The 27,048-nt window shown below is 41.6% G+C and overlaps 1 protein-coding gene across 2 annotated transcripts in view; it reads left to right on the forward strand.

The window, feature by feature from the left end:
- Positions 1–12,907: 12,907 nt before the first annotated feature.
- The window catches only part of TERB2 (telomere repeat binding bouquet formation protein 2), a 34,686-nt gene continuing 20,545 nt past the window's right edge, over positions 12,908–27,048 (forward strand). Inside the window, exons 1-5 of one of the 2 annotated variants that reach the window (XM_036300022.1) lie at positions 12,908–12,971; positions 13,060–13,141; positions 13,879–14,018; positions 16,699–16,760; positions 22,040–22,125. In XM_036300022.1, the coding sequence (XP_036155915.1) occupies positions 12,908–12,971; positions 13,060–13,141; positions 13,879–14,018; positions 16,699–16,760; positions 22,040–22,125 (434 nt within the window). Of the gene's footprint in view, positions 12,972–13,059; positions 13,142–13,878; positions 14,019–16,698; positions 16,761–21,243; positions 22,126–23,974; positions 24,132–27,048 lie in introns of those variants that run through there. The other variant, XR_004966126.1, reaches the window with a different exon arrangement.

Genomic DNA, 27,048 nt, shown 5'->3' on the forward strand with positions numbered 1-27,048 from the left:
CATATCATTAGCATACTATGCTTTGATTGGTTGAACGGACGACTGGATGATCAGACACTTAGCATATTAGGCTTTTATTATATAGGATTTCTTAAATGTAATCATAATCATTTCATGGGTGTTTACCCATATTAGCAACTATAAATTATGTACCAACAATACATGACTATTGTATATCTCTATATGTAAACGGCCAATATGCAAAGTGTTCCCTCAGGAACACTGGGAGACTGGGAGTTTGATCTCTCACTATGATGTGCGCTGACCACCAGGGGGCAGCACGGAATGAAGGAAGGCCCCGACTGGCCTTGATTGCCAGCCAGACCTAGGGACCCTACCTTTGCACGAATTTCGTACACTGGGCCTCTAGTCTCTCTCTCTCTCTCTCTCTCTCTCTCTCTCTCTCTCTCTATATATATATATATATATATACACACACACACACATTTCTGTCTGCTATGTCCTTTTCATCATTCTTGTCTATAATTTAAATGTCAGTGTTTTTCATCTTGTCGTCTCTAATATACTCATCCTCCAGCTTGTTCCTTTTTTTAAGTCTAAAGTACTTAGTAGCATTGATCTCAGCAGTACTTTTGATGAACCATCTCTATTTCCTTTCATATATGTGTGTGTTTATAAATATATATGTATACATATATATATATATTATATATGTGTGTATATATATATGTATACATATATATATAACCCTGATATGCAAATAGACTGAATGGCGGAACAATTGAACAACCGAATATGTGCTATGATGTGCGCTGACCACCAGGGGGCGTGCACGGAACATGGTGAGCATCAACAGCAGGTGGCAGAGTGCACAATATGGTGGGCATCGGCCGAAGCAGGATGGTGGAGCAGGTGAGCGGGGGCACCAGACCAAGGTGGGGCGCTGGTCACTGTCATCAAGGTGAGCTTCTGGTGGTTACTGAAAATTCTTTGTTCCTGCACACTGTGGTCCTGCTGGGCGCCTGCACCTGCTGCTGGTGCTGGCCCTGCTCGCACCTGCTCCTGGCACCAGAACCACTGCTTGCACCCACTGCCAGCACCTGGCACCGGTCCCGATTGTTCAGCGTTGTCAGTAGGAGCAAACGGCGACTGCTGGCCCTGATTGCTTCTTAGGTCTTCTCCACCTTCCCCTGCTCCTGAGGTGTGTCTCTTATGGACATGAAGAGTTGTAATCTGGTATAGTCTCACACTGACCACTGGGTACAATGGCTCTTGGATCTCCAAGGAGGTGCAAAGTCAGCCACTGCCTGAGGCCACCCAGCAGGAGCTACAGAGAGATCTGCATATTCCTCCTCTTTGTTTGGGGTTTGGAAGGACCCAGATGAGGCCCAGTTGTGAAGCAATGCAGGCTGCTGCTGCTGGGCCTTAGGCCTTCTTTTGGAAGCTTTGGAGCTCTCTGACCCAGCTGCAGTTTGTTAGGTTTTAGGTTGTAAAAGGACAGGCTATTCATATGCAAAAGCCACTGTGCATGGCTTGGGTGGGGTTGTAAATTGGGTGGGGCAGGGGTCTCAGGGAATCACCAGGGCGTAGCAAACAGCAATGGCTGCCAGTCAGCCCTGCCTCAGAGAGGTCCCTGGGCCTCTCTGTCCCGTGGCCCCATGCAGGAACAATGATCACTGCAAGCACCTCTGAGAGAAAGCCGCCCTGTGTTCTGGCCCGATGCCAGACAGTCCAGTTTCTCCCCATATGAGTCTGGGTCCCCAGAGTCTCGCCTGGAACTGGAGTTCAGAGCAATCGGGAGCTTGTATCTTTCTCCTGATTGAAAACAACAACAACAGCGCACCCAGTTGCCAGCCTGTTTCACGCATGCCTCCACACCTCCGCAGCTCTTACCAGTCTCAATGCGCCTTTTTCTTTCCTCTAGTTGTAGAACTTCCACTCAGCTAGCTTTCCTGTGGTTCTGGATGATATTTGTTTTGTCTTTTAGTTGTAGCTTTGATGTGGTTGTGAGAGGCAGCAAGTACAGGTGTTTACCTATGCTACCATCTTGGTTGTTCCCATTTTTCTTAAAAATGATTTTTTGTGTGGTGATGGTTGCATAGCTATATAAATAGACTAGAAATTAGTGAACTGTACATTTATAATGGGCAGATTTTGCCAGTTGTAAATTATACCACAATGAAGCTCTTAAAAAAAAATTTTAAAGTAATGTTTTATTCAGATCACCAGGAGAAAAAGGACAGACCACAAATGTATACAAATTTTCCACTATCTACATATGTCTACCTTGATACTTACTTTGACACACTACCTCAGCTCTCCAGTATTTGCCTTAACATTTAGGTGACCAAAATTTATTTTCTCATAGTTTTTCCAAATAATTGGTTAGTCTATACCAGCCGTGGGCAAACTACGGCCCGCGGGCCGGATCCGGCCCGTTTGAAATGAATAAAACTATTGAAAAAAAAGACCGTCCCCTTTTATGTAATGATGTTTACTTTGAATTTATATTAGTTCACACAAACACTCCATCCATGCTTTTGTTCCGGCCCTCAAGTCCAGTTTAAGAACCCATTGTGGCCCTCGAGTCAAAAAGTTTGCCCACCCCTGAATAATTTAAACAATCCCTCTACTTAGAACTCAGATTATAATCAAAGGCAGGAATCCTTCTAATGCAAGCAGGTGGAACTTGCGGCCCACAACAAGTATTTTTGCAGCCCAGCCAATATAACGGTATGTAAGAAATGTTTTAATAAAAAACTCATAGCTTAATTTTTACAATATCCTGTTATACATAATTATTAATAATGAACTACAACGTTTGCTAATGACTGATTACTGTAATCGTGTTGCATTCATTTCCCTTACACACCTTAAGTGCAGGTGCACCATCTCTCTCTACTAATACTAGCAGCGAATATTTTAGCAGCCAATTGCCACATCATTAGTCTTGTACTTGTTTGGTGTGCACAACAGGAAATACTTCGCTTTTGGAGAACAAGAAAAATAGGTTTATTTGCATTACACTTGTTAATTTGTGCAGTTACTCAGCGTCTGGTAAGAAAAAATATCAATTTTTATTAAAATGTTCTATTATTTTATCTTAACAATTATTCATTTATTTCAGCCCTTTGTATTCAGCATATCTCTATCGAAATAAACCTATGTTTCTATGAAAATTGAAGCTTTTGTTTTTTTGTGGCCCACATAAACTTAAACCTTGTTTATTTGGCCCGTGTTAGCCTTTGAGTTTGATATGCTTGTTCTAATGAGTATGAATCATAAAACATCAATGTGGGACCTCTCTGCTAGATACAGACACTGAATGGTAATTCATTAAGAAGTATGACTGGGATTATCATACATTGTTTATCTGAGGGTATAGGAAATGAGGCTGATAGTGACAAAAATATCCTTATATCAAGTCGAAGATAAACGAAATCCTATTATGTTAGAATACACTGAGGCAAATGCCTTGCACTTTTCTTCAACTAATTGGACATTTATAATAACAGAGGTAATATCATTGCACAGTTGCATAACATAGATGAAATACAGAAGAAAAAAATAGTAAAACTGGGTTGCCAGGTATTTTCAGGGTAAGAGATGCCCTGGATAAATTAATTTTTCAGATGAATAAACATGGTTTATTCAAGGCCTTATTATTTATTTATTTATTGTCTAAAGTTTTACATATGTCTCCTTTTTCCCCACTTGACACCGCCCCCCCCCCACAGTCAGTCCCTCCCTAGGCAAGCACCCACAGCCCCAGTGTCTGTGTCCATTGGTTATGCTAATATGCATGCATACAAGTCCTTTGGTTGCTCTCTAAACCACCCCCCCCTCCTTCCCTGCCATTTGTCTCTGGATCTATTCTTGTTCATCAAATTATGTTGATCATTATGTCCCACATATGACTGAGATCAGGTGATATTTATCTTTCTCTGACTGGCTTATTTTGCTTAGGATAATGCTCTCCAGTTCCATCCATGCTGTTGCAAATGGTAAAAGTTCCTTCTTATTTATAGCAGCATAGTATGCCATTGTGTAGATGTACCACAGTTTTTTAATACACTCATCTGCTGATGGGCACTTAGGTTGTTTGCAAATGTTAGCTATTGTAAATTGTGCTGCTATGAACATAGGGGTGCATATGTCCTTTCTGGTTGGTATTTCTGGTTTCTTGGGATATATTCCTAGAAGTGGGATTACTGGGTCAAATGGAAGTTCCATTTTTAACTTTTTGAGGAAACTCCATACTGTTCTCCACAGTGGCTGCACCAGTCTGCATTCCCACCAGCAGTGTACGAGGGTTCCTTTTTCTCCGCATCCTCTCCAGCACTTGTCGTTTGTTGATTTATTGATAATAGCCATTCTGACAGGTGTGAGATGGTACCTCATTGTTGTTTTGATTTGCATCTCTCAGATGATTAGTGACTTTGAGCATGTTTTCATATGTCTCTCAGCCTTCTGTATGTCCTCTTTCAAAAAGTGTCTATTTAGGTCCCTTGCCCATTTTTTGATTGGATCGTTTATCTTCCTTTTGTTAAGTTATATGAGTTCTCTGTAAATTTTGGAGATTAAACTTTTATCTGAAATAGCATTGGCAAATATGTTCTCCCATGTAGTGGGCTTTCTTGTTGTTTTGTTGATAGTTTCTTTTGCTGTGCAGAAGCTTTTTATTTTGATGTAGTACCATTTGTTTATTTTCTCCTTAGTCTCCATTGCCCCAGGAGCTGTGTCTGTAAAGATATTGCTATGACACAGGTCTGCTAATTTGCTGTCTATGGAGTCTTGTAGGATTTTTATGGTTTCCCGTCTTACATTTAAGTCCTTTAGCCATTTTGAGTTTGTTTTTGTATATGGTGTAAGTTGGTGATCTAGTTTCATTTTTTTTGCATGTATCTGACCAAATTTCCCAACACCATTTATTGAAGAACTATCTTGACTCTATTGTATACTCTTGCCTCCTTGTCAACTATTAATTGAGCATAATGGCTTGGGTTGATTTCTGGGTTTTCTGTTCTGTTCCATTGGTCTATATGTCTGTTTTTGTGCCAGTACCAGGCCGTTTTGAGAACCGTGGCTTAGTAACATAGCTTTGTATCTGGCATTGTGATTCCTCCAACTTTGTTCTTCTTTCTCAGGGTTGCTGTGGCTATTTGGGGTCTTTTTTTTTTTTATTCCAGATGAATTTTTGGAGAGTTTGTTCTAGATATTTGAAGTATGCTGTTGGTATTTTAATGGGGATTGCATTGAATCTGTAGATTGCTTTGGGTGGTATGGACATTTTAATGATGTTGATTCTACCAATCCATGAACATGGTCTGTTCTTTCATTTGTTTATGTCTTCCTTTATCTCTTTTTTTTTAATGTCCTATAGTTTTCCGAGTACAGGTCTTTTATCTCCTTAGTTAAGTTTATTCCTAGGTATCTTAATTATTTTGGTGCAATGGTAAAGGGGATTGTTTTTTTTCAAGGCCCAATATTTGATTAACTATTTATATAAAATCCTCCTAAGTTGACATACTTGACTATTTTTTAAAAATTAAAATGTAAAATACATATGTAAGAGTGTATGGAATGTATATGTATAGCTTATACTACAATGATCAAGTACTCATTGACCATCTAGCTTTGGAAACAGAACAGTGTCAAAATCTTTGTGTACCTCTCTCAGCTCTGAGGTGATCACCAATCTACATCTTATATCTGTTTTGTTTTGTTTTCCCTTTTTGAAAATGATTCACAGGTCTGCTTTCCCAACAAATATATTGTTTAGTTTTTTCTATACTACATATATAAGTATAGTTTCAAAACTTTAAATGAATGCAATCATGTTGTATGTCTTCCTCAGTTTTTTAAAAATTCAAAATTATGTTGTGTTCCATTGTATAAAAATAAAACAATTTAAATATCCAAAATACTGTTTATAGATAGTGGTTGTTTCTAGTTTTTTGTTGTTGTTTTTTGCTATTACTTTAACAACAATGTTGCCATAAATATTATTGTATATATGTATTGGTAAATAGGAGCAAGGGTTTCTCTAGGTATCTACACTAATAAAAGAGAAACATGCTAATTGGTGTCACTCCGCTACACCCACTGGCCAATCAGGATGAGTATGCAAATTAACCCAACAAAGATGGCAGTTAATTTGTATATGCAGGCGCGGAGCGAAGACTGAAGATGACTAAAGGCTGAAGGGGCTTGGCTTCTCTGCTGTGACTGGACCAAAGGCCTGGGTCCCAAGTGCCAGAGGAAAACCGGTGCCGGCAGCCAGGGGAAGGAAGGCCTACTGCGTGAATCTTCATGCAACGGGCCTCTAGTATATCTGATAAATGCTGGGACATACAGTATGCATATCTCCAAGTAAGTAATGCTAAATTGTTGGTCAAAGCGATTGTGCCAATTTACATCCTCACAAGCAATGGGAGTTCCCATTACTGTCTGCCAATTCAAGCTTTACCAGTAAGGTGGACACATAATAGTATCTCATTTTAGTGTTAGTTTGCATTTCCCTAATTACCACTTATTAAACTTTTCATAAGCTTACTTGCCATTTAAGTTTCCTCTTCTATGAAATTCTTATTTAGGTGTTTGCCCATTTTTTCTATTGGGTTATTTGTCTTGTATTGATTCATAGGGTTATTTGTAGGTTCTGGATAACCAGTCCTTTATTGGTTATTTCCTCTGAAAATATCTTCTTCTACTGGTTAATACTTGTGTCTCATTTAAAAGATTCTTCTCTATTCAGAGGCCAGAGAGATATTTTTCTGTGTTTTATTCATATGCTTTAAAAATTTGCTTTTCGTATTTAAATCCCTTATAGTTCAATCAACTAGAAAGTAACAAATATACATTTGGAAGCACCTAACATCATAATTTCAATATATATATAAAGCAAAAATTAACAAAAAGAAATCAATAAAACTATAAGTAAAGTATATTTTAGCATGCTTCTCTCAGTAACTGATAGAGGAATCAGACAATATGAACATTCTTTAAACACACACAGAACTCTGACCATATGCTTCAATCATAAGGATAATTTCATAAGGATAATTATCACACAAGCTATATTCTTTGACCTTAGTGCATTTAAGTATCCAGAAATCAATAACAATACGGTAAATAAATAATCCCATGTATTTGAAAATTTTAAAATATTTTAAATTACCCATGGATCAAATAACTTACATTGGAATTCCAAAAATACTTTAAATTGAACAATAAAAATGGCATCTCAAAAACTTTGGCATACAGTTTCAAGGAAATTTATAGACATATGCACATTTTAGAAAAACAAAAAAATGAAAACGAGTCATCTCAAGACATTAGAAAAAGAAAAGCGATCTAAAACCAGGGAACTTATAAGATCAGAAATTAATGGTATAGAAAAGAAATATATGAGAGTATGAAGCCAGAAGTTTCTTATTTGAAAAGACTAAGAAAATTGACAAACCTCTGGTGAGATTAAGAAATAGAAAGGCACAAATAACTAATATCAGAAATGAAAAAGAAGCCGTTACTACAGAACCTTGCAGACATTAAAAAAATAACAAAAGTTGTTATGAACAGCATTATAATAGTACTAGAGGCCTGGTGCACGAAATTCATGCACAGCTGCAGTCCCTAGGCCTAGCTGGCAATCGAAGCGCGAGCATCTGGTGTGGAAGAGCAGATCCCAGCTGACTTCTGAGCTCTGGGCAGCACTTGGGCCCCCAGGCCCCCATGCACCCCCTTCTGCCTGAGTCATCGGGCCCCCTGCCACCACCACTGGTCACCATCTGTGGGGCAATCAGCGGGGTGATTGGACCCTGCTCATACCTGCCTTGGCCTGGCGCCAACCGCTCACCTGCTCCACCATCCTGCTGTGGTCCCGCTCTCGTCAGGGCCCATTGGGGCCGGAAGCACCTCCACTGCTGCCTGCTGCCAGTGCTGTGTCACTGATGCTGCCATGTTCCACACTGCCCCCTGGTGGTCAGCACACATCATAACGAGCGGTTGAACTCCTGGTCGAGGGGACAATTTGCATATTAGGCTTTTATTATAAAGGATTCTTGAAATTTTAGATTAAATGGGCCCAATACCAGAGAATATAGCTTATCAAAACTGATCTAAGGATGGGGGGCAGATACTGTAAAAGGAAAACATAATTTTGAGAAAATTGGAAATTTGAACACTCACGATATTTGACTGTACTAAAAATTATTATTTTTAAGTGTAATAATGATATTGTGGTTATTTTTTTTAAAGTCCAATTAAAACATTTATAGATGAAATGGTAAAATGAGTTTGCTTCAAAATAATACTTGATGCTACAATTCCACTTCTGGGTTATTTAACCAATTTGAAAAGACATATGCATCCCTATGTTCATTGCAGCATTATTTCCAACTAGGGGCCCAGTGCACGAAATTCGTGCACTGGGTGTGTGTGTGTGGGGGGGGGGGAGTGTCCCTCAGCCCAGCCTGCCCCCTCTCACATACTGGGAACCCTCAGGTGTTGACCCCCATCACCCTCCAATCGCAGGATCGGCCCCTTGCCCAGGCCTGACGCCTCTGACAGAGGCATCAGGCCTGGGCAGGGGAACCTCATTTCCCCCCATCACTGGTTCAGCCCCCAGCCCAGGCCTGATGCCTCTGGCCCAGGCATCAGGCCTAGGCAGGGGACCCCCAGACCCCTCCGATTGCTGGCTCTGCCCCTTGCCCAGGCCTGATGCCTAGGCCAGAGGCGTAGACCCCCATCACCCTCCGATCGCCTGATCAGCCCCTTGCCCAGGCCTGACGCCTCCGCCAGAGGTGTCAGGCTTGGACAGGGGACCCCCATCTCCCCCCGATCACTGGCTCTGGCCCCCGCCCAGGCCTGAGGCCTCTGGCCCAGGAATCATGCCTGGGCAGGGGACCCCCATCTCCCTCTGATCGCTTGCTCCACCCCCCGCCCAAGCCTGACGCCTCTGACCCAGGCTTCAGCCCTGGGCAAGGGGACCATCATATCCCCCCAATCCCTGGCTCCGCCCCCCACCCAGGCCTGATGCCTCGGCCAGAGGAGTTGACCCTCATCACCCTCCGATCACCAATCACTGGATCGGCCCCTTGACCAGGCCTGAGGCCTCTGGCAGAGGTGTCAGGCCTGGGCGGGGGACCCCCAGCTCCCCGCGGTTGCAGGCTCCGCCCCTGCCCAGGCCTAACGCCTCTGGCTGAGGCGTCCGGCCCGGGCAGCGGGGACCCGCAGCTGCAGCGGCCCCGCGATCGTGGGCTTCGCTTTAGGCCTAGGCAAGGGACCCCTAGCTCCTGGGACTGCCAGCTTCAACCGTGCCCAGCTCCCATCGCTGGCTCCACCCCTACTTCCTGCTATCACTCGCCAGGGCGGAAAAGGTACCTGATTCTCCAATCATGGCTGGGGGGCAGGGCAAAGGCGGCCCCAGGGCCGCCTTTGCCCTGCCCCCCAGCTCTTAGCTCCCCCCTGGGTTTCCGATCACTGTCAGTGGCAGGGGGCTTCTTCCTGCTTTCCCTTTCACTTCCCTGCATTGTGCCTACATATGCAAATTAACCGCCATCTTGTTGGCAGTTAACTGCCAATCTTAGTTGGCAGTTAATTTGCATATAGCCCTGATTAGCCAATGAAAAGGGTAGCGCCGTACGCCAATTACCATTTTTCTCTTTTATTAGTGTAGATAGCCAAGATAATTGTTTGTGGATTTTATAAATGGATAAAGATATGGGGTATATATATACGCAATGGAATTTTATTACTCAGTCATAAAAAAGATTAAAATCTGCTGGGCCACTGTGGTTCAGTGGGTGAACTTTGACCTATGAGGTTCCCTGTTCCTTTCCCGGTGGAGGCACATGCCCTTTCTGTGGGCTCAATCCCCAGTGGGGGTCATGCAGGAGGCAGCCAAGCAATGATTTTCATCATTGATGTTTCTGTCTCTCTCTCCCTTCCTCTCCGAAATCAATAAAAATATATTTTAAAATAAATAAAACAAATGAACAAATAAAACAGAAACAGACTCATAGATACAGAGAAAAACCTGGTGGTTTCCAGGAGGAGGCAGTAGCAGGGGTGGGTGAAATAGGTGAAAGGGATTAAGGGGTACAAACTTCCAGTTAAAAAATAAGACACAGGGGAAACCAAGATGGCGGCATAGGTAAACACCTGAAATTGCTGCCTCGCACAACTACTTCAAAAATACAACTAAAAGACAAAATGGACATCATCCAGAACCACAGGAAGGCTGGCTGAGTGGAAATTCTACAACTAGAAGTAAAGAGAAAAGCATACCGAGACTCAGAGGAGGTGCGGAAGTAAAATACAGAGGTACGGAGGTGCATGCGGAAAGGGCTGGCAGCTGAGGACACGGTTGTCTTTTTCAATCAGGAAGGAGACACAAGCTTCTGACTGCTCTGAACTCCAGTTCCGGGCGAGTCTCTGGGGACCCAGACTCATACAGGGAGAGACTGGACTGTCTGGCATCAGGTGGAACTCGAGGGCAGCTTTCTCTCAGAGGTGCTTGCAGCGATTACTGCAGAACAATGAGACAGGTGGCCTCTTAGGGGAGGACTGAGGATCAGCCATAGCTGTTTGCTCCGCCCTGTTGATTCCCTGAGACCCTGCCCCACCCAAGCTGTGCACAGGTAATTGGGGAGGCTTTTGCATATGAATGGCCTGGCCTTTTGCAATCTAAAATTACCTAACAAACTGCAGCTGGGTCAGAGAAACCCAGAACATCCAAAGAAGGCCCAAGGCCCCACAGCAGCTTACATTGCTTCACAGCTGGGTCTCATCTTGGAACCTCCAAATCCCAAACAAAGAAGAGGAATCTGCAGATCTCTCCATAGCTCCTGCTGGGCAGCCTCAGGAAGAGGCTAAATTAGCACCTCCTTAGTGATCCAAGAGCCAGTGTACCCTGTGGTCAGAGTGGGACCATCCAGATTACAGCTCCTCATATCCATAAGGGACACACTCAGGGGGCAGACTCAGTGAGCACCAAAGCCCCATTGAAGCAAGTTTTGCCCCATAAGGGTGTCTCCAGCACAGAAGTTCTCCCACCATAGACACAGCTGATTCTCACAGCCAATTGGCCTGGAGGTTAATCCCTCCCAGTGATACCAACAGCAATCAAGGCTTAACTACAAGAAGGTTGTGCACAAAGCCCACAAAAGGGTGCACCAAGAGTGTCCACCTCAGGTAACTGGGGAGGCTGAGCCACTGGGCCCTACAGGACACCTAGTACAGAAAGCCACTCTATCAACACAGGGACCCAGACAAAATGTGGAGACAAAGAAACAGGTCACAAATGACAGAAATGGAGGAAAGCAAACTACTGGATATAAAGTTCAAAACCACAGTTATAAGGTTTTTCAAGAATTTTTTAGGAACCGCTGATAAATCTAGTGAGACCGTAGAGGATATGAAAAAGGACCAACTAGAAATTAAGCATACACTGACTGAAATAAATAATATTATACAGACTCCCAACAGCAGACCAGAGGATCACAAGAATCAAGTCAAAGATTTGAAATACGAAGAAGTGAAAAACACCCAACAGGAAAAGCAAAAAGAAAAAAGAGTCCAAAAATATGAAGATAGTGTAAGGAGCCTCTGGGACAACTTCAAGCAAACCAACATTTGAATTGTGGGGGTGCCAGAAGAAGAGAGAGATATTGAAAACCTATTTGAAGAAATAATGACAGAAAACTTCCCCTACCTGGTCAAAGAAATAGACTTACAAGTCCAGGAAGCGCAGAGAACCCCAAACAAAAGGAATCCAAAGAGGACCACACCAAGACACATCATTAAAATGCCAAGAGCAAAAGACAAAGAGAGAATCTTAAAAGCAGCAAGAGAAAGACAGTCAGTTACCTACAAGGGAGTACCCATACGATTGTCAGCTGATTTCTCAACAGAAACTATGCAGGCCAGAAGGGAGTGGCAAGAAATATTCAAAGTGATGAATAGCAAGAACCTACAACCAAGAATACTTTATCCAGCAAAGCTATCATTTAGAATTGAAGGTCAGATAAAGAGCTTCACAGATAAGGAAAAGCTAAAGGAGTTCATCACCACCAAACCAGGATTATATGAAATGCTGAAAGGTATCCTTTAAGAAGGGGAAGAAGAAGGAAAAGGTTATGAACAACAAATACACATCTATCAACAAGTGAATCTAAAAATCAAGTGAATCTGATGAACAGAATAAACTGGTGAATATAATAGAATCAGGGGCATATAAAGGGAGTGGACTGACAATTATCGGGGGGAAAGGGGTGTGGGAAGAGACTGGACAAAAATTGTGCACCTATGGATGAGGACAGCGGGGGGGGGGGGCAAGGGCAGAAAGTGGGGTGGGAACTGGGTGGAGGGGAGCTATGGGGGGGAAAAAGAGGAACAACTGTAATAATCTGAACAATAAAGATGTAAAAAAAAGCTAAAAGAAAAGATAAGACACAGGGGTTATAATAACTGCAGAGAGAATAGTCAATAGTACTGTAATAACTTCATACAGTGAGAGAAGGTAACTAGACTTATGGGGATAATCAACATTGTAATGTGCATAAATATCAAATCACTAATACTAATATTGTAAGTCAATTATATTTCAATTAAAAAAAAATTGATGCTACAGAACCTGCACTCCTGCCTGTACAACATGGCACAAGAATTTTTTTAGTATGCACTTTGGGTTTAAAACTCACAAGTGTGGCTACTGACCCCTCCCCGCTGAAGGCGGGGAAGCCGAGCAGTCGGTGCACAGTCCTAGGAGTTGGTTCCCTCAGTCTGGTAGCGGGAATCCTTCTCCCCCCCCCCCCCCCCCCCCGCCGGCTTTTCCCGCCCATTACTCTGAGAACCAATCATCGAGCCGGGCTTTGGGGCCGGGACCAATCAGCGATCTCTGCTACAGTTCCCTCCCCCACACCCTGACCCGCAAGGCGGCGCCATGTTTCAAGGGCAGCGGGGATGGTTCTGCCGGAGCGTCAGCGGGAACCTGAGGCAATTCTGGGGTAGGAAGCGAGGGCGAAAGGGTGGGCGGGGTGGTGAAGGCCCCAGGGTCCTTGCTGGCTTATTCCCTTTTCGCTCTTGCCTCCACAGTGGCCGAAGGGGGGACCATCAGTGACCTGAGGGCCGCCGACTTCCTGTTCAGCTGCGATGCGTCGCACCCAGACACGCTGAGGTACCTGACTGCCAGGCCGCCTGGCATTACCTCGCGAGTCCTGATGAGCCAGGAGTTGGAGGTGGAAACTGCGGTCGCTCATCAGTGTAGATGATCGGAAAAGACTGGAAAAGAGCGAGTTTCCAGTCCTAGATGTGGGGATTAGGATACGTGGCCTTTCTCCTCTCCTTTCTGCCACGATGGCCTGGCCTCCTCCCCGTCCCCGAGTCACTTCTTGAGTTCCGGTAGTAACAGCTGCCCCTCCCACAACTCCACGTGACTCCTTGGAGGCCCCTCCTATTCAATACGTTTAAATGAAATCTCCTGCATGCCCCTCATACCTGCAGCAGGTCCGGTGTTCTCCAGCTTAAAGCCTCCCCAGCTTCGTTGGACTGACAACCCCCCTGCCCCTTGAACCGGTCAGTGTTCACACACCATGGCTGTGCCCCTCCAACGCTCTCAGCACTCACTCTCACGGCCTGAGCAGCACCCCATCTCCTCTTGCCCTGACTCTCAGGGTGTTTTTCTGAGAGGTTGCGCTGCCTTGGCGCTGTCCACCTGCGATCCTCCTCCACATTGCTGTGGGGTTGTGTTTGTAAAAGCCGAGGTCTAATCCCCGGCCTCAGAACCCTCAGTCTCCTGGTTACCTGTGGATAATCGTTCCTACTTCCGTTTATTTATTCTATTTTTGCAAGGTTGAATACATGCTTGTTTATTTCATAACCTAAAATATTTCCCCCCCTTTTCTTCCCTCCTAGAGTCTATCAGAGCCTCGACTACATAGATGATAATGCTACCGTTTTTCATGCCTACTATCTCGCTGCCGTCGCTAATGCTGAAATTAAAAATTCAGTGGCTTTAGGTCATTTCGTTCTTCCTCCTGCATGCCTGCAAGAAGGTTAGCAAAGATCATGCATCCAACCCCTGTTAGGCAGCCAGAGCCGGCTAAGTCACCCAGCTGTGCTGATCTAAGTGGACAAGCATGGACTTGGGGTCAGATTGCCTTGATGTATATTCTAGTTTTATTTGTTTATCCTTGATTCATGCATTCACTGAGCTCCTACTGTGTGCCAGGTTTCCACCCAGGCGCTGGGGATTCGGTGCTGAAAAATACACATGCAGATCTTGTCCTCAGAGGGTTCACTGGCTGGGATCCAACACTCACTAGTTCTGTAACCTTCAGCAACTTCTCCCAAGTTGTTTTGAGGATAAAATGAGATAATATAACTAGTCTGATATGTGAGCATTCAATAAACGGTTCTTTGCTAGTTTTGAATCTCTTCGTTATATTTCTGAAATTTTTCTCTATTTTTAAAGATTCATTATGATAATAAACCCATATATTACTATTGTTCTTTAAAGTACTTTCACATTATTTCAGCAACCCTGTGAAGTAAAGGTCAAGTAAATAAACTGCTTCTGAAAGTGGTTCTTTTAGTTTTCCCTGATTTGTTCTGTTCAAATCCTTCCTATTTTATCTGGGCTAATTAAATATCCCACTTTAAAAAAATATATTATTTTATTCATTTCAGAGAGGAAGGGAGAGGGAGAGATAGAGACATCAATGATGAAAGAGAATCATTGACTGGCTGCCTCCTGCATGTGCCCCATTGGGGATTCAGCGCACAACCCAGGCATATACCCTGACCAGGAATCAAACCCTGACCTCCTGGTTCACAGGTCAATGCTCAATCACTGAGCCACACAGGTTGGGCAAAATATTCATTATTATGGTCTTGCATTATTACCCAATTCTTGATGTGTATGTGTCCATCCCTAGCAAGACAGATGTACACATTTCCCCATGAGCAAAGTATTAAAAAGAAACCCAAACAACTCAAAAAAGATTTCTATAGAAGAGTTTTAGAAACCCCCCAAAATTGGCTTCCTTTCATAGTTTTAATGTCCTGGTAGGACCTATTTATAATAAGTTGCTCTAAGTGGTGATATAAATAAGTAAATTAATGACTCCTGTATTTGAGTTTAGCGTCTTAAAATGTATTTAAATTTTTAAAACTGTCAGAAATGAAAACATGCTCTTTTTTAAAAATAAAAACTATACATTATTATCCATCTAGACTAATATTGTCTAGTAGAAGTATGAAGATGCAAATGTGAGCCACATATTAATCATAAATTTTCTAGTAGTCACATTAAAATGAATAAAAAGAGCCCTGGCCGGTTTGGCTCAGTGGATAGAGCGTCAGCCTGCAGACTGAAAGGTCCCAGGTTTGATTCCAGTCAAGGGCATGTACCTTGGTTGCAGGCACATCCCCAGTAGGAGGTGTGCAGGAGGCAGCTGATTGATGTTTCTCTCTCATCAATGTTTCTAACTCTCTATTCCTCTCTGTAAAAAATCAATAAAATATATTTAAAAAAATAAAAAGAAATAGGTGAAATTAATTTTAAGAATGTATTTTATTTAACCTAATATATCTAAAGTACCATTTTCTGTATATAATAATATAAAAATTATTGAGATAGTTTAAATTATCTTTAATTTAAATTTAGAGAGGAAGGGAGAGGGAAAGAGAGATAGAAACATCAATGATGAAAGGATCATTGATCAGCTACCTCCTGCAACCCACAACCTGGGCATGTGCCCTGACCAGGAATCAAACCATGACCTCCTAATTCATTGGTCGATGCTCAATTACTGAGCCACACCAGCCGGGCATTTACATTCTTTTTTTGATACTAAGTCTTTGAAATTCAATATGTTATGTTTACAGCACATTTCAGTTTGGGCCAGTGACACATTTCAATGTGGTGCCCACATCTGCCTAGTGGCTACTACTAGGCAGAATAGATCTTGAGGAATTCTACCTTTTTGTCTATGAGTGGGCTACTGTGGAATCTTTTAGGATCTTTGAGTTAGGATGATGATATAGTCCTCTGACATACTAAGCATTGTAAAATTCCTATACTACCATGCTCACTAGACACATTGCTCTTCCACCCTTCTTTTAACAAAGTAAATTATTGAATTATTGAGGACCTCTGTTCTACAAATTCCAGAATTTTATAGCTTTTTAAAATGTATATATTTTTATTGATATTAGAAAAGAAGGGAGAGGAAAGATAGAAACGTCAATGATGAGAGAGAATCACTGATCAGCTGCCTCCTGCACGTCCCTTTACTGGGAATCGAGCCTGCAACCCCAGCATATGCCCTGGCCAGGAATCAAACCAGTGACCTCTTGGTTCCTGGGTGCACACTCAACTGCCAAGCCATGCCAGCTGGGCGATATAGCTTTTATTTTGACTGGACAGTCGTTTTCTTTTTTAATGCTTGGTCTAAAGACACATTTAATGAAGAGGTATATTCCAGCAGGAAAAGTTTACAACAGTGATTCTCATAATACATTGGAATCATCTGGAAAGTTTGATAGAAATGTAAATTCCTTAGCTCCTTCTCAATGATATTCAAAAGGAATCTGCATTTTAAACAAGTATCTTAGATGATTTTGATGCAAGTGGGAAAATGCTGGCCTAGAAATTTCAGACTTCAAGTAAAATTCAGAAAATGTTACATTTACTTTAAGAAAATGGTATTGGATTTTTTTTCCCTATTACAGAAATAAGAAGAAAAATTGGCAGTTTTATTTGGGAACAAGATCAACATTTTCTGACAGAGAAGGTAAGAGTAAAATAAAGTACTTAATTAAAATCTATAGTTTCAAAAATTTTTGAAAGCAATATAATCTTAAAAATGTTTGCCTGTGACATGATCCAGATTAAGGAATTAAAGGTCATGCTTTTGTTGAACACTATCTGATTTGGCATTGTTTTTATACTAGTACAATAGTTATATTGAGATTTTTTGTATGAATAAAATTATTCACATAACTTGAAAATTTGCTTTTGTCAGTAATATTAAGGGAGTGATCATTGCACAGTATAGACCAGTTCTTTAATGTCAATGTAGATTCTGATTGATTAATTATTGTGCCATTTGTTAAATGTTTTGAATAACACCCCCCAATACATGTGTATAATACTAAAAACTGACTTTAGCTTTTGCCATCCTGCTTCAATTTGCCTATGCTTTTGACTTCATAATCTTTATGCAATAGCCAAATTTGGGATAATTTGAACATCAAAATTAACAATGACAGTAATGGATTATAAAACATTAAATTTTTTAAAGTCCATGATTATATAGTGATACTTCAAAAACATAAAGAAAAAAATGGAAGAACAGAGGAAGGAAAGAAAGAAGGAAGGGATGGAGGAAGGAAAAGGTGGGATAAGAGAAAATTTCCTTACAGAATAGCAGCTAATAAATATACAAAGAATAATAGAATAGAAAATCCCCCCTATATCACTCCCAATAAAATAATTGACTTAGGCAAGGGTCATTAATGGATGTTAAAAGCATGATCGCAAATGAGCACCCCACAGATTACTTATTATAAAGATAAGCAATGTACTTTACACTGGAGAGATCTATCAAACTACCACCTTAACCAATTGATTGAATTTAGCATCACCAATATTGGATGATGCTAAATTATGTTCAGCTTGATGTAATATAATAAAAAGTACACAATATTATCTGTGTAATGTTCTTGTTCAAAATGCTTAACCTGAATCTACGTATGGGTAAACAGGCAATTCTAGAATATTGAGAATTTCGGAAAACAACTAGCTGGCTTAGGCACTTTAAAACAATGCCATTAAAAAAAAAAAAAAAAAAAAGGCAGGAAGGCATTCTCCTTCCAGGGAGCATGCCCATGCCATTCCATTCCCTCTCCTTCCCCCACAGGCATGTATCATGGACTGTATATTAGGTGATACTGAGTTAACATTAATTTTAAAAATTATGATAGAGGTATTATAAAGATAAAATATATTTTAGAAAATGCATGCTAAAAGCCTGGCCAGTGTTGCTCAGTGGTTGAGCTTTGACCCATGAACCAGGAGGTCGCGTTTCAATTCCTGGTCAGGGCACATGTTTGGATTGCAGGCTCGATCTCCAGTGTGGGGTGTTCAGGAGGCACCTGATCAATGATTCTTTCTCATCATTCATGTTTCTATATCTCTCTCCCTCTCCTTTCCTCTCTGAAATCAATAAAAATATATTTAAAAGAAAATGCGTGCTAAAGATTAAGGAGTAAAATGTTATAATATCTGAAAATGTTTTCAAATGGTCCATTAAAAATAAAAATTTATAGAAGGAATGCAGGGTGTAAAAATGTTAACACTTTGTGAATCTAGGTGAAAGGTATATTGTACTTATTGTATTATTCTTTAACATTCGATAAGTTTGAAATTTTTTCAAAATAGACAGTTAGGGAAAACATCTTTATAATGTAATATGTCTAAAGCCAAGCAATTAATTTACATATTTTGTACTTTTTTTATAAATTTGTTTTTTCTTCCCAAAGTGTTATCATCTAAAAATACTAATAGTTCTTTTATATTCTTTGGCTATGTTGTACAAAGGACCAAAATATTTAATCCTTGACTTATCACAGTGTTTCCAGGGACATGAATGATTTGACAGTAATTATTTTATTTTTTTAAAAATATATTTTATTGATTTTTTTACAGAGAGGAAGAGAGAAGAATAGAGAGTTAGAAACATCGATGAGAGAGAAACATCGATCAGTTGCCTCCTGCACACTCCCCACTGGGGATGTGCCCGCAACCAAGGTACATGCCCCTAACCGGAATCGAACCTGGAACCCTTCAGTCCATAGGCCAATGCTCTATCCACTGAGCCAAACCGGTCAGGGCATGACAGTATTATTGAGTATACCAGAACTTTAGAGCTAAAAAGTCCTTAAAGATCATTAATTTAATCACTGAGTTTTAGAAATGAGAAAACTGAGGTAAAGAGAAGCAAAGATTTGTCTTGGTTCACATAGCCAGATATTATTAGCAAAGTGGAACAAAATTTTCTCAGCTCCATCCCAGTCCAATGTTTTTTCTACTAAAATTAGTAGAACATTCCTGCTAGACTATTGACTATTGACTGGAGACTATTGACTCTAGGATTTGTATGATTATATAACAAAGGATTTTATTAGTTATTTCAAAATATTGATTGATATAGATTATTAGCCAATTATAATGTAATTATCTATACTAATAAAAGGGTAATATAGTAATTAGACTGGCAGACCTTTCAGGAGACCTTCCAGACGTCCTTCTGGACAAAACCATGGTGGCAGGACCAAGGCAGAGGCAGTTAGGGGCGATCAGGCCAGCAGGGGAGGGCAGTTGGGGTCAAGCAGGCCGGCGGGGGGGGGGGGCAGTTGGGGTTGAGCAGGCCACAAGGGGGGGCAGTTGGGGGCGAGCAGACTAGCAGGAGGGGGGAGTTGGGGGCGAGCAGGACAGCAGGGGGGGCAGTTGGGGGTGAGCAGGCCAGTGGGGGTCAGCAGTTGGGGGTGAGCAGGCTAGCAGAGAGGTGGCGGTTGGGGGCGATCAGGCCAGCAGGCAGATTAGTTAGGTTAGGGGCGATCAGGCAGGCAGGCAGGTGAGTGGTTAGGAGCCAGTGGTCCCAGATTGCGAGAGGGATGTCCAACTGCCGGCAGTCGGACATCCCTGAGGGGTTCCAGATTGGAGAGGGTGCAGGCCGGGCTGAGGGACACACCCCCCCATGCACAAATTTCGTGCACTGGGCCACTAGTTCTATATAATAAAATCCTAATGTGCAAATTGACTGAACAGCTGAACAACTGGTCACTATGACGTGCACTGACCACCAGGGGCAGACACTCAATGCAGGAGCTGCCCCCTGGTGGTCAGTGTGCTCCCACGGGGGAGTGCTGCTCAGCCAGAAGCTGGGCTCACAGCTGGCGAGCACAACGGCAGTGGCAGGAGCCTCTCCTGTCTCCATGGCAGCACTAAGGACCCCTCAGGGGGTCCCGGACTGCGAGAAGGGGCAGGCCGGCTGAGGGGCAACCCCCCTCCACCAGTGCATGAATGTCATGCACTGGGCCTCTAGTAGTGCCAGGTATACCAGTTAATAATGCGGATTTTTTTCAATAGATGGAGTTACACATTTGTTGATACATATGTGGTTTGATATGTATGCTATTTTGTTGTATTGACAGCAAGCTTCAAAACTTCATATGTCAAATTTGCTGAAGGTGTTAACATCATAGATATTTTTACGCTTAAAATGTCGAATTTCGTGCCCAAAAAATGAGTATTTGCGGGAAGTTTTAATTCATTACTTTATTTTGAAGAAAAGTGCTGCTGAAAGTTATTGTATACTTCGGGAAGCTTATGGTGAACATGCTCCATCTCAAGGTACTGTGAACACTGGTTTAAATGCTTTAAAAGTGATGATTTTGATGTGAAAGACAAAGAACGTCCAGGTCAACTGAAAAAGTTTGAAGACAAACAATTACAAGCATTATTAGATGAAGATTCATGTCAAACTCAAAAACAACTTGCAGAAAGATTAAACGTTGCTCAGCAAACAATTTCCGATCGTTTACAAGCAATGGGAAAGATTTTAAAGAAAGGAAAATGGGTGCCACATCAACTGAACGAAAGACAAATGGAAAACTGAAAAGTCATCAGTAAAATGTTACTTCAACAGCATGAAAGAAAGTCTTTTTTGCATCGAGTTGTGACTGGTGATGAAAAGTGGATTTATTTTGAGAATCCCAAATGCACAAAATCATGGGTTGATCCAGGTCAACCATCAACATCAACTGCCAGGCCAAATCGCTTCAGAAAGAAGACAATGCTCTGCGTTTGGTGGGATCAGGACGGTATGGTGTATTATGAGCTTCTAAAACCAGGTGAAACCATTAATACCGATCGCTGCCAACAACAAATAATCAATTTGAACCATGCTTTGGTTGTGAAATGACCAGAATGTGCCAGAAGACATGGCAAAGTAATTTTGCTTCATGATGACGCACCATCACACACTTCAAAACCAGTTAAAGACACGTTAAAAGATCTTGCCTGGGAAGTATTAACCCACCCGCTGTATTCACCAGACCTTGCTCTGTCAGATTACCACTTGTTCCAATTGAGGCACACGCACTTTCTGAGCAGTGGGTACGAAGAAGTGGAAAATTGGGTCTCTGGATGGTTTGCCTCAAAACAGGAAAAGTTCTACTGGAACGGTATCCACAAATTACCTGAAAGATAGGGGAAATGTGTAGCTAGCAATGGGCATTACTTTGAGTAAAGCACTTTTGATGTTTCTCTTGATATTATCGTGTTTTCTTTGATTACAAAATCTGTATTACTAACCAGGACACCTGGTATATATAAGTAGAAGGTACTTCACCGAATGGCAACAATAAGGGTAAAACTGGTAAGTAATTTTGGGGAGCATTATTATTATTTAGAGTGTATTTGTGACCTAAATATAACAATTTCCTATTGGCATATTAAGTAAATATATTATGTGATAGGTACCAGTATCTGAGTTACTGTCACATAATCTTTAGTTCTTTTGTAACTCCATAGCTAAATACTTCACTTTAATTTTGAAGGGGAAACAATTTGTAAAGCTTACTTCATATTTTTGATGTAGCTCACGGACAGCCTAGGAATCTTCAATTCAAAAATTTTAAGAGAGTTTAAGAACACTTTTTTGGTTTCCTTATTTTTAAAAAAACTAAGAAGTAATATGACCACATTAGGGAAAATTTCAAAAACTGAAAAAGAATAAAATTTGTCAAAAGTTTTACTATCTAATACAACCACAGCTGATATTTTAAAAATTTTGTTCTTTATGTATCCTAAAAATATAGAATGTAATTCTGTGTGTACAAAATTTTGTTAAGTTTTTTCCACCAAACTAGATTGAATGTACCTAGGTATATAAATACTTTATGACTCTTATATAGTGCCAATGTACTTTTCTTTTATTAAAAAATTTATTGATTGGCTTATTGGTGTGCTGATTTTTTAAAATGTGATTTCTTTTGCTATCCACAGCATGATGAAGTAATGTCAAATGAAATAAACATCCTTAAGGAAAGCAGTGAACTGGCCACAGATCACAAAAAAGAATTATCCAAAAGGTATTGAATTCATATACTTCATTGATATTCAATTCAATGTAGACTCTTTGAACACTGACAGTGTATTTATCTCATTTAATTTTTACAGTCTTCTTATGAGATTATATTATCATTTTCACATCGACATTTTAGAAAAAGATCTAGGGTCAGATAGATTATAATTTGTCCAAAGTCTTGTATAAGTGGGGAGAAGCAGGATTTGAACTGGATCAGTCTAATTCTAGAGCCCATGCATTTAACTACTATGCTAGATTAACCTTGCAGAAAAGAAACTAGAATTTTATCTATATTATGAATGCTGTTATATATTATTTTTAAAAATATATTTTATTGATTTTTTACAGCAAGGAAGGGAGAGGGATAGAGAGTTAGAAACATTGATGAGAGAGGAACATCGATCAGCTGCCTCCTGCACACCCCCCACTGGGGATATGCCCGCAACCAAGGCACATGCCCTTGACTGGAATCGAACCCAGGACCCTTTGGTCCACAGGCCGATTCTCCATCCACTGAGCCAAACCGGTCAGGGCATGAATGCTGTTATATTATTTTTAAAATATATTTTTAATAAGAAGAAAATATACTAAATATTAGCAGTAATATTATTAGGGTTGGAAGTTCTGAATGATTTCTCCCTCTCCATTCTAAATTGTTTGTAATGTGATTACTTTGGTTTAAGAAATTAAATTTAAAAAGACAAACATGGACTTGCCATTGTGTTAGGGCTAATCTATGAGAGACCCCCTTATTGCTGGCTTATTTATTATCTAGTCCTAATTTCATATTTTCCAGTTCAATGGTTTTAAAATATTCATAGGGGAGCATTGGTTATGTGAAAGTCTGATATTTGGCTACTAAAATAAAAATGATCAATATTAGTCTTTCTTCCATATAAAAAGTAATGTTTAATCTTTATCATTTTTTTCAATGTTGTTTTTCTCCTTATATTTTTCCTCATATTTTTTCTACCTACTATTTTAGTTTGTTAAAATTTTTTTTTTAAATATATTTTATTGATTTTTTACAGAGAGGAAGGGAGAGAGATAGAGAGTTAGAAACATCGATGAAAGAGAAACATCGATCAGCTGCCTTCTGCACATCTCCTACTGGGGGTGTGCCCGCAACCAAGGTACATGCCCTTGACCGGAATCGAACCTGGGACCCTTCAGTCCGCAGGCCGACGCTCTATCCACTGAGCCAAACCGGTTTTGGCAGTTTGTTAAAATTTGATGTAAGTTTTTGTCTGATTTAACACAATGTTGTATATTCAATTATGCTAAGTTTAATAAAACATTGCTTCATGGTCCTGTGACTTCTAGATATTCTACCACTTAAGTTTAAGAATCCATATTTTAGGTCTTTTGGATCTCTATGTGTAACACTCCTTTGAGCTTACTTGTTATGCTTTTTGAGATAAGAAATTGGTAAGGAAAGAAAGAAAAATGAAAATAGAAGTGGTGAGACCATGAAGATATTAAGAGGTGGATAGAGGAGAGAATACTAGTAGTTATCCTAAATGGTCTTGTAAGAGAAGGCTGGGAAATGGAAATAAAAAGTCCCTCCCAGTGATTCGTTTGACTAGGAAAGATACAAGATATATAAATTCTTTAAGAAACAGTTGTCCTGACCTGACCAGTTTTGCTCAGTAGTTATGTTAGAGCATCAGCCCTCAGACCAAAGGGTTGAGCGTTTGATTCCCATTCAAGGGCACGGACGTTGGTTAGGGATTCAATCCCCGGCCCCGCTTGCAGCGCATGTGGGAAGCAAGCAATTGATGTTTCTCTCTCTCTCTCTCCCCTTCTCCCTCCCTTCCATTCTGCCTGAAAATCAATGGAAAAAATATCCTCAGGTGAGGATTAAAACAACAACAACAAAAACAAGTTTCCTTCAAAGCACAGAATCCATTAAAGAAAAGAGTCCCCGGCTGGTGTGGTGCAATGGTTGAGTGTTGACCTATGAACCAGGAGGTCATGGTTTGAATCCCAGTCCATTGATATTTTCTCTCTCTCTCCCTCTCCCTTTCTTTCTGAAATGAATAAAAAAAATATTTTTAAAAAGAAAAAAATTGATAAACATGACCAAAAAATATTTTAAACTTGTACATGACAATAAAAATATTATAATCCAAGTCAAAAGAAAAATATACACTAGGAAAAACATTTGACAAAGGCTTGTTTCCTTAATATATAAAGAGGGCTTGCAAATCTGGGGAAATATGCCCAATCCAATAACAACAAAAATAGACAAAGGATATGAATAGACACACCTTCAGTGTCTACCTAGAGCCATTTCTTTGTGGAACCACTAGAGGGTGTAGTGCAAACATAGATGAAATATACTTTTTAAAAAAATATATATTTTATTGATATTTTACAGAGAGGAAGGGAGAGGGATAGAGAGTTAGAAATATCGATGACAGAGAAACATCGATCAGCTGCCTCCTGCACACTCCCCACTGGGGATGTGCCCGCAACCAAGGTACATGCCCTTGACCGGAATCAAACTCGGGACCCTTGAGTCTGCAGACCGATGCTCTATCCACTGATCCAAATCGGTTAGGGCGATAAAATATACTTGACCCTTGAGTCATTTATTTTGTTGGCATACTACTAGTATTGAACACTAAGTGGCGAACTAGTTATTTAGTACTTACTAAATACAAGACTCTCGTGAGCTCAGCAGTTCACAATAATTAATTTGTTTCTTAGAACCTTATAAGATAGATAAATAGTATTAGCTCCATTTTATAGTTGAGGTCTCAGAGAGCTAAATAATTCACCAAATATTAATCAAGTGGTAAAGTTGACTCAGACTCCAAACCCTTAATCACTATGCTGTTTTCCTTTCCCTTACATTCCTAAAATCTTCAGAAAATTGTATGTATTTCTTTTCTTGTTTTTAATTACAGTAATTATATTATTATGACTGTAATGCATACAATTTGTCAAAATAGAAAATACAAAAAAATGAATAAAGAACATTTAACCCTAACTGGTTTGGCTCAGTGGATAGAGCGTCGGCCTGCGGACTGAAGGGTCCCAGCTTTGATTCTGGTCAGGGGCATGTGCCTTGGTTGTGGGCACATCCCCAGTGAAGGGTGTGCAGGAGGCAGCTGATCGATGTTTCTCTCTCATTGATGTTTCTAACTCTCTATCCCTCTCCCTTCCTCTCTGTAAAAAATCAATAAAATATATTAAAAAAAAAAAAACATTTAAACTCCATCAGAGAGATAACCATCACCAACATTAGCATATTTCTTGCTAGTTTTATACAAATACATGCATTAAATAGAGTTGATGTTGACTGCATATACAGGGTGGTTCAAAATTCGGTTTACAGTTGTGTGTGTAAAACACAGAGTTTATGCTTATATTATTATTTATTAATTACTGTATTAATTTCCACGAATAACTATAAACCTACTTTTGTCCTATCCTGTTTAGTCTGTCCCTTGATTTTTCCCATTTTGAAAAGCCTTATTTGATACTAGAGGCCTGGTGCACAAAAATTTGTGCACTCGGCGGGGGGTTCCCTCAGCCAGGCCTGTGCCCTCTCACAGTCTGGGACCCCTCTGGAGATGACCACCTGCTGGCTTAGGCCTGCTCCCCGGGGGATTGGGCCTAAGCTGGCAATCAGACATCCCTCTGGCAGCCTGGGAGCCCTCGGGGGATGTCCACTTGCCAGTGGGGAGCAGGCCTAAGTTGCAGTCTGATATCCTTAGTGCTGCTGAGGAGGTGGAAAGGCTCCCACCACCACCGCTGTACTGGCAGCTGCCAGCCTGGCTTGTGGCTGAGCAGAGCTCCCCCTGTGGGAGCACACTGACCACCAGGGGGCAGCTCCTGCATTGAGCATCTGCCCCCTGGTGGTCAGTGTGTGTCATAGTGACCAGTCATTCCCAGTCGTTCTGCTGTTAGGGTCAGTTTGCATATTACCCTTTTATTATATAGGATAGAGGCCTGGTGCTCGGGTGGGGGCCGGCTGGTTTGCCCGGAAGGGTGTCCTGGATCAGGGTGGGGTTCCCACTGGGGTGCCTGGCCAGCCTGGTGAGGAGCTGATGGCTGTTTGCATCTGGTCACACCCCCTTCAGGGTGGGGGTCCCCACTGGGGTGCCTGGCCAGCCTGGGTGAGGGGCTGATGGCTGTTTGCAGGCTGGTCAAGCCCCCCCCCCCCCCAAGTGGGGACCCTCACCCCATGGAGATTTGGCCAGCCTTGGTGAGGGGCTGATGGCTGTTTTCAGGCTGGCCACACCCCCTTTAAGGTAGGGGTCCCCACTGGGGTGCCTGGCCAGTCTGGGTGAGGGGCTGAGGGCCGTTTTCAGGCTGGCCAAGCCCCGCTGGTGACGGAAGCTCTCAGCCTCTCCTTTTTTTCTTTTATTTTTATTCTGAGATTTATTTACCTTCTATAATTGAAACTTTATTGCCTTCAGTGGAGCTGAGAGCTGGCCAGGACAGGCAGGAAGCTTGGCTTCCTCCATCACTGGAGCAACCAAGCCTCCTGCTTGCTCCAGCTCCGTGGCTGCTGGCCGCCATTTTGGTTGGGTTAATTTGCATATAGTTGCTCTGATTGGCTGGTGGGCATGGCTTAAGGCAAAGTGAAGGTACGGTCAATTTGCATGTTTGTCTTTTATTAGATTACTAGAGGCCCGGTGCACAAAAATTTGTGCACTCGGGGGGAAAGGGGGGTCCCTCAGCCTGGCCTGTGCCCTCTAGCAGTCTGGGACCCCTCGGGAGATAACGACCTGATGGCTTAGGCCTGCTCCCGGGTGGCAGAGGGCAGGCCTAATCCCTAGGTGCAGCCCCTGGTCAGGCTCAGAGCAGGGCCAATTGGGGGGTTGGGGCACCATCCCCTGTCACACTCAAGGCAGGGTCGATGGGGAGGTTGCGGCGTGACCCCCTGTCACGCACAGAGCAGGGCCAATCTGGG

The sequence above is a fragment of the Myotis myotis genome, unplaced genomic scaffold, assembly GCF_014108235.1.
Source record: "Myotis myotis isolate mMyoMyo1 unplaced genomic scaffold, mMyoMyo1.p scaffold_m19_p_1, whole genome shotgun sequence".
Taxonomy (NCBI): domain Eukaryota; kingdom Metazoa; phylum Chordata; class Mammalia; order Chiroptera; family Vespertilionidae; genus Myotis; species Myotis myotis.